We start from the raw sequence: 12,631 nt of genomic DNA, 5'->3' as shown, positions 1-12,631 counted from the left end.
CTGTGCTTCTTCTTTTATTCATTCGCCTTGTTCTTTAGCACTTCTTCTTCTTCGTCCACCTCCTTCTTCTTCTTCTTCTTCTTCTTCTTTGTTGAACGTGCACGTTCGTGTTGCTTATCGTTTGCTTGTAGTATTATGATTGCCGTTGCCATTGTTCACCATTGTCGTTGCTGCTGTTGCTGCTGTTGCTGCTGCTGCTGTGTGTTGTTGCTGTTGTTATTATTGTTGTTGCCATGCAATAGTTCATTTTAATCTACAAACAGGATAATGCAAGAAGGATTTCGTAATGTGGCCTCAACGTTATTTTCTGCCTTAGTCATATCTCTTCCCCTCTCTCCACGAAAAACTTCTTTCTTCGCTTTGTCTTCTCTATTGCCTCGGCTTTTTATTAATACATAACTCAACAATTTTTGGCGCCTCCATACCCCGAAAAAATGTGTTCTAGCTCACTTCCTCCCCTCCCTTGTTGCCATCGCTGTTTGTTGATTGTACAAACTTTTCGCTGAACTTTGAAGTCGTATAATAAATTTCATCGCTGTTGATTGCTTCAAATTTTTTAGAAGCTGGCTAAAAACTTTATCCTGAGTACTTATAATAATAGTTTTCACTCTTTCGCCTCGCTCTCTCTCTCTCTCTCTCTCTCTCACTGTTTTGTATCTCGCACTCTTTCTTATTGTTGTTTGCATAATTGTTAGCAATAATATGTTTATAAGACCAGCCCTAGAAGCTCATCTTGCTATTGATCTGCTGCGGATTTGCTTTATTCTTCACTGTGGATTTATCTTTTAAAAGCAGCTTACAAAGTACTTAAATTAATTGACGATGCAAGAAAAAATACAAAGGAAAAATTATGAAAATAAAAAGCTAAATGTGAACAACATTTTCATTTGGCAGCATAACATTAAAAGTCGATTTTTAGCTTATTGAGCTTAATATAGATACAGTTATAGTGAAAATATTTCAACTGAAATTTTATATAAGCAATATATGTATTTAGCTTATCCAAAAAATTCCAACATGTTTTTGCTTTCTAATTTAATATTTATTTTATTTTTAGAATTAATTTCAAGACATAAAAATTCAGCCAAAACAATTGAGTTTTTTCTTCTATTTAATAAACAATTTCTTTAAAATTGGTTTCTATTTTAAAATCGTTTCTATTTTTGTTGCTGCTTTTGCTAAAGTTTAAAATGACATGAAAAGTGTGTGAAATTCATTGAATAGCTTTTCCCAAAAAAAAATCGAATTTCTAACAGAGAGAGAAATTAACTTAGATGGAAAGGGGAATACGACGAATGGTCATTGGCCAGTGCAATTGGCAAAAAGTTGGACAACAGTTAAAAAAAAAATACAAATTGTGAAACTTCACTATGAATCTGTGAATGTGTGAGTGTGTTTGTATGTGTTGTGTTGCGAGTGTGAAACAACAAAAATCTAATTGCGCACAAAATGAATTGATGTCGTTGCCAAGCGAAAATGAATGGATGAAAATGGGGTTTGGGGTTTTTGGGATTGAGATTGGGATTTGGATTTGGATTGGGTCGGAGATTGGGTTTGGGGACAGACAACTAAGCAGACGACTCTCTGCTGAGAGGGAAATAGCCTCTCGAGTGTTTTATTAAGCGCATGTATCCAATTTCATAGTAGAGAGGGGACTCAAGTGGCCAAACGCAGTGGACGAAGGACAATGAACGAAGGACGCAACTAATTTATGGCGCTCCATTAAAACTTGAGTTCAATTGCCAAAAATTTCATAAAATTTTTATTTAAAAAGCAACAACTAAAAGCACAAAGCCAAATAGAAATAAAATAAAAAGGAAAATAAGTAAAAGAGTGAGAGAGAGAGAGAGGAGAGAGAGAAGAAAAAGGAAAATAAAATATATATATATATAAGTGTACATAAGAGAGATGCGCAATCAAGTTTATTACGTACTCGTAGTCGTCGCCCTGATGGCGCCAGGCTTTGGACCCCCCCTCAAGCCTTTGCAAGGCTGCACTTTGGCCATGTCCTGGGCGCAGGACAAACCTTCCCCCCTCCCTCTCTTGTGCGCTTGCCCCCCGCGCAGTTCATTTGAGCAAAATGAAATAAATTTAAATATATTTTTAGTGCATTTCGCATAAAACAAAAAGATGCCTCGCAGGGCTGCTGCTGCTGCTCGTTTTGCTAACTGCCGCCTGTCGACTGCCGACTGCGGACATTCGACTTGTCCTGCTGGGATGTTGGGCTGCTGTTGCTCGTTTGCAGAGCCTTGGGCCTGCCTCTTTTTATTTTCCGGCCGTTTGCCGTCTCAGCTTTTGCGCCGCCTTTTATTGTTGTAGTTTTCCCATCTCTCTCGCTCATTCTCTCTCTCTGCCATTGTCTCTGTTTACTTATTTACTTTTGCGCTTTATTATTCTCCATTAACTTGACAAAATGAGCAGAGCAAGGCAAGCATCTTCACTTGGCCAGCCAACTGTCCTTGCCACTTGCCTAGCCTAGTTGCAAATTCACAAAAACAAAAAAAATCAAATAAAATGCCGAGCAAAATGTTAATAAATAAATAAATAAAGCCCCAAGCAAGATTTTTGAAGTAAAGCCAGGTGCTGGCCCAGTTTTAAGCACTGCCATTTTACATATTTCCCGCACACACACTGCCAATCAGTCAGGTCACCTTCAGCTTAGCATCTCTACTACGCTGTCAAATTGGAATCTGTGTCGCAGTTTGATAATCCCTTCACAACACAAAAAAAAGGGAACACAATGCTCATTAGGCTCGTTTGCGGCAATTTCTTTTGTTTTGTAAAAACGAGGAAGTTTATGTATTATTTTGCGTAGCAAAAGGCTTAAAAGCAGACAATGTTCTTGTTTGTCGTCGAAATTGTTGCGAATTCTTAGCGCCTTAAATGAGTTTCTGCTCTGATTGTGTTTAATTTTGCTTTCGCTTGTGCTTGTCTGTCTCATTGCGGACATGTGGAAAACCAAAAGCTGTGCGGGAAATGAAACCAAAACGACATTTCCATTGAGCATGTGTTAACTCATCTGCCAACAACAAATGTCTTTCTCTCAGTCTGTGTCTCTGTCTCTGTCTGTCTCTGTCTCTATCTTTATCTGTGCTGTGCTGTGCTGTGTATCCGGGGGGCAATTGCTCTTAGGGCAAGCCAATTAGGCGCTTACGAGCTGGCAGAAGCTCGCTCTTGTCCTGGCTCAGCTCTTGTCTTAGTCTAATTCCCAATGTAATGTAAATTTCATTCCATTCAAAGAACTAAAGCGTCAAGTGTGTTGTTTGTATGTAGTAGACTAGCACGATGATCCAAGAGAGTGACCAAGTTTTCAGGTTTAATTAGCTGCCGGCTAGTTAACTTGCGTCTGCACTTCAGCTCAGCTTACAGCTACAGCTCGCAGCTCACATCCATCGAGCCAAGTGCATTCCATTCGCTTCTTGGCCCACAATTTGCGCACGGCTCGCATGTTATTTTGCCTGCATGCACCCAATTAAGAGATTTGCCCTCTGCCACGCCTCTCATTGCAACGTTTTCTTTCTGCACTACTTTTTTTTTTTTTTTTTTTGTGCTGGCTGGGATTGGGGGTAAGTTTTTAAGTGAAAAATACTCAGCGCAATTTTACTTATTTAGTACGTAACTGCAATTTACGCCATGCATCTGCATATAAAATGCATTTTTTTCTTATTTTGAATTTTTTTTTTTGCGCTGCGTTTTTTATGTTGCAGCGGGCGGCAGCAAGCAGCACGCCCATTTTTTTCGCCATACTGTATACACACACAGACATACACTCGGACTTATTATTTATATGTCTATGTATAAGTGTTTCGGCTGTATGTTTGGCCCTCTCGACTTCTTTTTTATGTACTGGAGAGTAGCGTTGCCAAAAAAAAAAAATAAAAACGACGAAGAGTAGCCAGTAAATGGGGAAGGAGAAAATGCAAATAGCATAAAATACAATGCTGAGGGGCCTCCTCAAGCTTCAGTCGACCCCTCGTTTTATTTTTTTTTCGCCAGGACAGCTCTTCTGCCTCGCTTTTTCACTTAGCTCCTCGCTGCTGGATTTTTGTATATTTTAAATGCATTTTCAACAAGCGCAGCAGCAGCATACACATGCATACATTCAGACGGGTACACATACACCAACAAAAAAACATTGCATACTTTTGGGCCAACTCACAAAAAATCTTGCCAAAAAGGGTTTCTACTTTTCTTTTTTTGCTTTTTTGCTTTCTGCACAGGGTCTGCGCTTCCTTAACATTTGATTAATGAGTGCAGGACGCGATGGCAGTTCATTTTTGGCGCACTCACAGCGACTTAAGCAGATAGCGACAGTTTGCTGCTGTAAATATTGCGCATACGCAGTGTTGACTAATGCCGCAATTATGCCATCATCGATTGAGTTGGTCTTAGCGACGCTTTGCGAAATTATGACACAACAAGAAAATTAATTAATGTGCCACGCAAATATCGATGAGTTAGTTCTCTGTGGAGCAATCAAGCTCAACTCTGTGGCAATACTTAAAGTTTTAAAGGCTTTCGTGACTTTCCTCCGCAATTCAATTTAATGCTGCGATGACTGTGCGACTGCGACTTGGGGGAGAGACTAGGCAACGAGAGTCAGCGTTGTGGCCACATTCAAAGCTGGCTCAGAAATTGAATTGTAAGTAAGGCGAATGAAAAAAAAGAAGAAAAATGCCGTCGCATAAATACGTTGGGCAAATAAAAAACATAAACTATGAACCCGGCTAGGGGAAGCTGACTCGGGACCAGCGAGGAAGCCCAACATGAATTCTGGGATTAAGGACACTGATTTGATATACTTTTTATTACCATTAAGTATAAGTTGACAAAATGCCGCCACTGCCAGCAATTTAATGGGAAGACCCGCCGCACACACACACACATACACATAAATATATAACTACGACTATCGAGCGGTTGAAATTTAAAGCTTCGACTCATTGTACTGAGCTTCACTTGTACTTGTCTGCTTTCGGTTTTTTTTGCCGTACTCTCGTAGTCGTACTTCATGAAATAGAATCGGCTCTCGGCTGCTCTCCAGTCATTAGCTGCGCACCATTAGCGCCGGCGACAGTCAACCAAGACACCTCCCCCAACCACCTCTCTCTCTCTCTCTCCTCCCTCCCTTCGCCGCACGCAGCCACAAGCACCCGTAACAGCCCCCTGCGCTTTTTGGCCCAAAATCGTGGCTCGTTATTATGGCTGATAACATTTTTACGATGCCGACAATGACATGACATGATTTTCTTCTTTTTTTTCTTTCTTTCATTTTTTTTATATATTTTCTCTCTCTCTCTATTTCTCTGTGGGCATGTCTCGCTTTCTTTTCTTCGCGCACTCTGATGCTCTGATGTTCACTGTCAGGGGACAAAACGATTTTTTATGCCACCAAAATGACGCAGTTTTATTGCGCCTCGGCCAGATTCCCTTTTCCCTTTTCGATTCTACTTTTCTTCTATTTTTTTTGCCTTCGTCTTTTGCACGCCGAGATTTTCATTTTTAAATCATTAAAAATGGATCATAAATTTATTGTTAAAGTAGCCAAAGACTCCAGTGAAATGTAAAAGAAAATATGCCTCCCTTAAGCGTATGCTTTTCTTCTCTTTTTTTTTTGTGTTCAGCATGGTTCAATAACATGCTGACCACATCGACATCATTCACATTGACATATTTTGCTGTTTTGGGCAAATAACATTAAAGACTAAATGAATCGCACTTGAATTCTAATTTAATATCTAGAGTAGATGCTCAACTAATTGAGAGGCCACAGCGAGAGAGAGCTTAGCTAAGTAATAACTAAATAGCTTATGCATAAATTAGCAACAAATTATTGCAGCAATAACAACGACAACGACAACGACAACAAAACACAGTTACAAATGGAGGAGGAAAGGGCGTAACATGTGTATTAAATATTATGTAATTAATTGGCATTAAAAGCGAACAATAACAAAACAGCAAAAGTGTGCGAATAAATGTGTGTGCTGGACTTGAAGATATGCTATAAATGGGAATATAAATTAAGGAGAGGTTTTGCGAATTCGAATTTTAAATATATTTGCCGCTACATTAAATAATTAATTAAGTAAATTAACAGACTCACTTTAATATTCGTGATTACAGGGTATTTTTGTATACAACTAAAGCTGAACATACACAAAAAAGTGAGCTGAAATCCAAACAAAACCACAATATTGAATATGCCACGAGTGGCGCTTACCTCAAACTTATCGAGACCCAGCTCCCTCTCTTCGCTCTTTCCCTCCCCTTTCATAGTCTGCCTTTCTGAGTGGCTTCATGTTCGGCTTATGTTTTATTAATGAATGGGCGTGTGAGTGTGTGCGTGTGTGTGTGTGTGTATGAGTGCATGTGGTTGTGCATGAGTGTGTGCTTGCATAATTAATATTAAAAGTAGGCATTATGGCTATTATTTTAATTACGCGCACATCAAGTGAATAACAACACCGAAATACGAACGAACCAAGCAGGCTGGCAAAATTAGAAGTAGCGTAACTTGAGAATTGGAAAAGCAAACTCGTGTAATGTAATTATAATTACACACACTCGCAATTCGTTCCAAGATGCGTTGCCTTTCGTTTCGCTCTCATTCTCTCTGTGTGTGTGTGTGTGTGTGTGTGTGGTTGGTAAACTTGCTGTCCAAGTTGCTGGCAACTTGACTTGATTGTTAAATGAATCCTCTGAGGTTGCACATTCAATTTTGGCATTAATGTTGTGTGGGTTTTAAACCGATTTTGAAACTAATTGCAAATGCGTATGCAAAATGACTTAAATAGTTAGTTAATGCAGATGTCAAACCTCATTTGGAACTCAGGTTACTCAAATTATTTGGCCAAATTGTCACGTACTCATCGTCTTCGACAACTGTCGACGTCTTCAATCAAACGTCAGCTTCAGCGTCATGAAGTGCCTGGTAATTGCCAAACAAAACCACAAAAACTTACAGAGTATCTCCCCTTGCCTGAGGATGTGTGGAGAGTGAAGAGTGAAGAGTGTAGAGTGGGAAACGTGGCTCTCTGTTAAATGCGTCATCAAATCGCCTTTGCATGACTTTGAGCCACTTAATGCTATTTGCATCCCATTGCGGCTGGCGACAAGTGAAGGACATTGACGTCGCCAGTTACGTTCCGTTGCATATGTCGGTCAAGCGGGTGGACTGAGAAGGACAGACTGAGACGTAGAGCGAGAACGAGAGAGCGAGAGAGTGGGACAGCATGTCATTATTATAATTTCTGTATTTGCACAAATGTCAGCCGGCGTCGCCAGCCCGTAAATTGCAATTGCCAACGATTATTGAATTTAGTTAAACAACGTTTGTCGTGGTCGACAGCCGGTCGATCCTTCGTCCTGTGCTCCTGCTCCTTCCTTTCACTTCTCGCTCCTCGCTGCTCATCGTCTCGACCCCAGCTGCTCCATGGAGCACCTAATCACCAGCTGTTGTACGCTTGTCAGTCGCCGCCTGTCGCCAGCACAATTCAATGCCTTCCCTCTTGGCTCTCCTCTTGTCGTTAGCAGAGGTCCTGGCAGGACATCGCCTCGTCGGCTCATTGCAGCAGAACTTCCGGTGCGCTTGCGTATCAAAGTCTGTCCGTTTGTCTGATTGACTTCCGTTGTCTACGTTTGTCAGTTTGTCAGTTTGGCCATTTTGGTTTTGACTCCAACCGGACGGACAATGAGCCGCAGCTAGACACAGAGAGAGAGAGAGAGAGAGAGAGAGAAGACCGAGAGAGAGAATGGGAGATTGAATGAGGAATCTGCTTGCTGCATTTATTTACACTTTAAGTGAATTGTTTGCTTGCGTTTAAACGCAAATGCAATTATGCGCAGCCACAGTTGCCAACATTGTTGTCCTTGTTGTTGTTGCTGCTGCTGCTGCTATGCAAAATGTAAAGCGTGTTCTTACTAATGTCTGACCATTAGTATTTGTTGTATTAGATTCTCGCTCTCAATCTCTATTGTTGCAAAAACGGAGCAGGCGGTAATTGAAGTGTTTCGTTCATTGATGAGCAATAAATTGAAAGCTGAGGGCAACCTCAACACTTCCATTCATATTTCTTTCCTCGGCCAACACACAATTACACATCGAAGTGAAACTCTAATTAAATGCGATGCGAGCAACGTTTCGACGCCAGCAATTAGATAGCGACAACAACTAGTTGTTGTAGTTGTAATAACACACACAGAGCGAGAGCGAGTTCAGCAGACGTATGAATTGTAAATTTAATTTAATCAGACTTAAGTGCAGCCGCGACGAACATGTGCGAATGTCTACGTATGTGTGCTGGCATAACGCATACGCTACGTTGGTCAGGCAAATATTGAAACTCACTCTCCAATTGCGACTGCGAGTATGTGTGTGTGTGTGTGTGTGCGGTTAGGCTGCATGGACTTGGGGGCTTATTCGCTTTGTGGCCATACGGCAATAATTGTTAACAATTTATGAAAATGTCTCTAACTGGCGAACTGTGTATATAATTGCAGCAACAACAGCAACAACTACAACACAGAGATATGACCTCGATGGGACTGTACACAAATGGTCGGCAGGGTCTGTCTAATTACATAGAGAGCGAGAGCAAAGTCGAGTGAAGTGCGTTCTTCTTCTCATGCACAACATCAAATACAAACATATGAACAAAGACCTATACATAAACACTGGACAAACACATACGCAAATGCAGATACAAATAGAAAGCAGACAAAGCAACGAATCGTGCAAATTGAAGCTGTCCTTCTACCATTGGTAATGAATGGCAGCTGCTGGGCGTGACACACACTCTCCACCAGTGAGAGAGTGAGAGGGTCACAATTAATAGCGATTAGAAGAGCCTCAATAGGTAGCAGACCTCGTAGGCATTTAATTAGTGAAATCCGAAAGCATAAAAGCCAGTTTCCAGAGCGAGAGCATAACCCATCCTTGCGCTGTCTCGATTTGATGTCGTCCTTCGATTGGAAACTTTGTTGACATCCTCCCCACAGCATATATGATGCTATACTCTCACACACTAACACATTCAAAGTTCTGGTCATAAACTTATGGCTTATCAATCAACAGAGAAAGTCTGCCAGCGTCTGGTCATAAAAGTAGCCCAAGCTAAAAGAAGGGACAGCAGCTGATGCTGTGCAACAAAATATGAATGTTTGCGAATAAAAAATGAGAGTACGCTTCTTCTTCCTCTTCTGCTTCTTCTTGCCAATTTGAGCTAATGCCAAAGTTAAGCTCGACTGTCACTTTTGTTAAGCAATCGCATCGATGGCCCAAAGGTTCATTCGCTTACATCCATTTTGTAACTAAAGTGGAGGGCGGATTAAACCCTTATCGAAACACAGTTTAAAGGGTTTAACATATACGTGGTTGAATTAAAAGTTCAACGTCTTTTGCGTCGACACAATTAAATTGTCTTTCATGCTTTAAGTTCGACGCAAAACTTGCTGTATTATGGCATTTATCAAGTTCAAAAATTTTGCGATATTTCAGACACGTGTCGGCAGCTTATAACGCAAGTCTTACTCTCGTAATATGTAAATTGAAAACTTTTGCAATAAAATTACATTAAAGTACAATTTGTCTAAGCAGCCAGAGAGACTCAAGACTCCGGCCTGTTGCCTGGCATGTGCGCCCTGTTCGAACCGAACTGAATCAATCAACTCCGGAAATTATGTTAACAACACGCAAAAATAAAAAAACTTTTCTATATTCCTTCTTTTTTTTTTGTGTTGCCTCTTATTTGCTGTTGTTGAGAAAAATGCGAGCAGCTTGAATTCAATTGTAATCGCAACTGCGTGCGTAATATATCATCGGAGTGACCGCAAATAAAATGCTACAGAAGACGAGGGAGACTAAGTGAAAGAAAGAAGCAAAAGATGTGCACCTCAAAGTCAAGTCTGTTGTAGCACGTTTGGGATACATCAATGTCAGAGCAGGGCTAATTATTTTACATTAAATTAAATAATGATACACTTGCCAGCAAAGGAGTATGTCCTCCCCTCCTCACAAAAAGGTAGCGGGAACTTCATCATGGCCATCAGCAGCGTCATCGTCATCGTCAGCGAGAGTTCGCTTCGTGCAGCGACAAAGAAATCATTGGGGCACGTGACGCAATTTACATAAATTTGAGGCAGCCACACGATGCCGACACGGAAGCGAGCGCGTAATTTCAATTGCGGTTAAACAGCAGCCAAGTAGAAAAGCAGCTAAAGTAGCAAAAGTGCCAAAGTGGCAGACACACACACAACCCTCTAGATCGAGGACCCAAAAAAAAGAAAGAGAAGAAAAAACTAGTTAAGTCTGCCATCTGCACGCTCGTCAAAAGGCAAATGTAATGCGCACATTATTGAATACGAAGCCCTGTTATCGACATAAATGTCTCTGAGAGCGTGTCGTTTAATGGTTCTTCAATTTATTGAAAAATTAATAGGAGTCACCACTAAAAAAATTGTGTGGAATAGAAAATGGAAAAAAGGACTCGCCACAGGTCAGCAGCAGACAAGAGACAGACACACAAGAGTGAAATCAAGAGTTTGAGCTCGATGGCAAAGTTGTGCTTCGTATCAGAAATGTTGTCCTAAGCAAACAAATTTGTACGCAACGCCAAATGGGCGAAATATATATTTTGCTATTTGCTGTTGGATTTCTAATGAATTTCATCCCCCCTGTGCTTCTTGTGCTCTGTCTGCTTTTGCTATGCTTTGCTGTCAGTGTTTTGGTTGAGATAACGAAAGGCACTTGAAGTGTTTACTTGCGACAAATTGATGTGTTTGCATTAGTCGAAAATAATAAATTAAGTTTTGTCTCTGTCTCTCTCATTCTGTTCTGTTCTCCACAAATTTTGGCCATGAGGAATGGACGCTATTAATCGCATCTTTTATTGAATTTTCATTTGCTAAACTACTCGCAATATATACAATATATAGTATAAGTTTATTGAATATATATTGATATCATATACGCAATGTTCGCACTAATTAATCATCCTTTATTTCCTTTCTCGATTCTCTCAGGTAAGCAACGCACGCAACACAACAAAACAATCAACAACAATGGGAAGAGGGGGTGAGGAAAAGCAACTACATTTATGAGTAAGAATATACGAGTACTATATACATTTCCTTTCGGTTCGGTCGCACATTTAACCCCCACTTTAGCTGAACGTTACTCCGCAGCTAAAGTAGCGTATAATGCACAGTAAATCTCAAGCACAAGCTCGAGCAGCTCGGCCTGAGTTCTTCTGCCAATATTTTGCTAAAAATAAAAACAGACGGCAACTCGAAACTCGGTTACCTGCTGCAGAGAACTTAGACCATGAGGCACGCTTCGAGCAATATGCGGCAGCTAAACGTTTCCGTGCACGCGAAAAATCGCAAAAACTCTGACTGGCACCCATTGCGGGCTGTTTTGCATGCTCTTCAGTCGGGTGGGGGATTGGTTCAACGGGGAGAGGGGGGCAAAGCAAATGCAGTTGGGAAAGCAGCGCCAGGCCATTTCTTTACACTTTTCGTGTGCTTTCATATTTTTCTAACGTTAATGTGGCCACAAATTGAAAAAGAACAGTAAAAGCAGGGAACAAGAGTGAAACCAGGAAAAGGATAGAGCAAAGTATTGAAGAATGGGAGAGGGGGGTAAAGAGGGAAGGGAGGCAATACAGCCAGAAGGCAGCAGCACACCTGAACTCAATAAAAGCTTCATTTTGGGTTGTTCAAGCAGCAGAAAAGCAGCTGAAAAGAAAACAAAAACCGAAAAATAAATTATTTAAGAAAAATATGTTTTACATAAACTTTTTTTTTTTGTGTGTGCTCGAAGAAGAAAAGGAGCAATGAGAGCAACAACAACGAGGAAAATAAACAAAGAGCAGCTAGAACAAATGGCATGCAGTTGGAGCGCTGAAAATTGCAAAAGTAAATAACTGAGGAGCGCTCTGAAGGGGCTATTACTGTGTATAAGAATAAGGTAGATCGGATAGGAGGAGAAGGATGTTAAGAAGTTGTGGGTGAAAGATTGGCCACCCTCAAAAAAAAAGAACAAAAATATAAGTAAAGAATGAAATCCGCGTTAAGCCAACGCCAGAAGGCGAAACAGTTGCATAAAGTTGTAAAAGTATTATGAAATTTCAAATAATAACTGCATCTACATAGCGATGTAGTCGCAGCTGGAGATATGGAGAAGAGATGGAGTTTGAACTGAGCATGGCCTAAACTAGTCGGAGGCCAAGTAAATACATAACAATATCACGTAGAGTTGTTATTGTTGGCTGTTGGCTGTTTTTCTGCTGCGTTGTGCTGGCTTAATAAAGTAAGTATCCATAAAAAGATATGACCACTATAAAAATGTGGCCGGCTGTAAAAAAGGCCAAAGCAACAACAACAGAACAACAACAGCGAGGCCATCAAAAAACCGGGTAGCTAGCAAAAAGAGAGACTGAACCGGAAATTGCGCCCTGAAAGTATGCAACAGTGTTTGCATTTGCAACTCATTTGAATGCAACAGCTAAGCAGATGATGGATCAGCTGAACGGTTGTATCCATATTTCCTTTCCCTTTCCCTTTCCCTTTCGCATTCCCTTTCCCTGCTTTGGGCCCTTGAGCTCATCCGCTTTAAGAAATTATCGAAAAT

General features: G+C 40.7%; 1 protein-coding gene across 4 annotated transcripts in view; it reads left to right on the top strand.

Moving 5' to 3' along the window:
- Positions 1 to 12,631, top strand: part of LOC132786148 (cytotoxic granule associated RNA binding protein TIA1) — a 97,872-nt gene that overhangs the window by 18,300 nt on the left and 66,941 nt on the right. The window contains exon 1 of one of the 4 annotated variants that reach the window (XM_060792593.1): positions 11,011 to 11,100. The exons of the other annotated variants lie outside the window; for them this stretch is intronic. Within the exon in view, the coding sequence (XP_060648576.1) occupies positions 11,097 to 11,100 (4 nt within the window). The 5' untranslated portion in view covers positions 11,011 to 11,096. Of the gene's footprint in view, positions 1 to 11,010; positions 11,101 to 12,631 lie in introns of those variants that run through there. 4 annotated transcript variants of the gene reach the window in all.

The sequence above is a fragment of the Drosophila nasuta genome, chromosome 2R, assembly GCF_023558535.2.
Source record: "Drosophila nasuta strain 15112-1781.00 chromosome 2R, ASM2355853v1, whole genome shotgun sequence".
NCBI lineage: Eukaryota > Metazoa > Arthropoda > Insecta > Diptera > Drosophilidae > Drosophila > Drosophila nasuta.
Note: the sequence above shows the minus strand (reverse complement) of the source record. Positions and strands in the feature narration are given on the sequence as shown.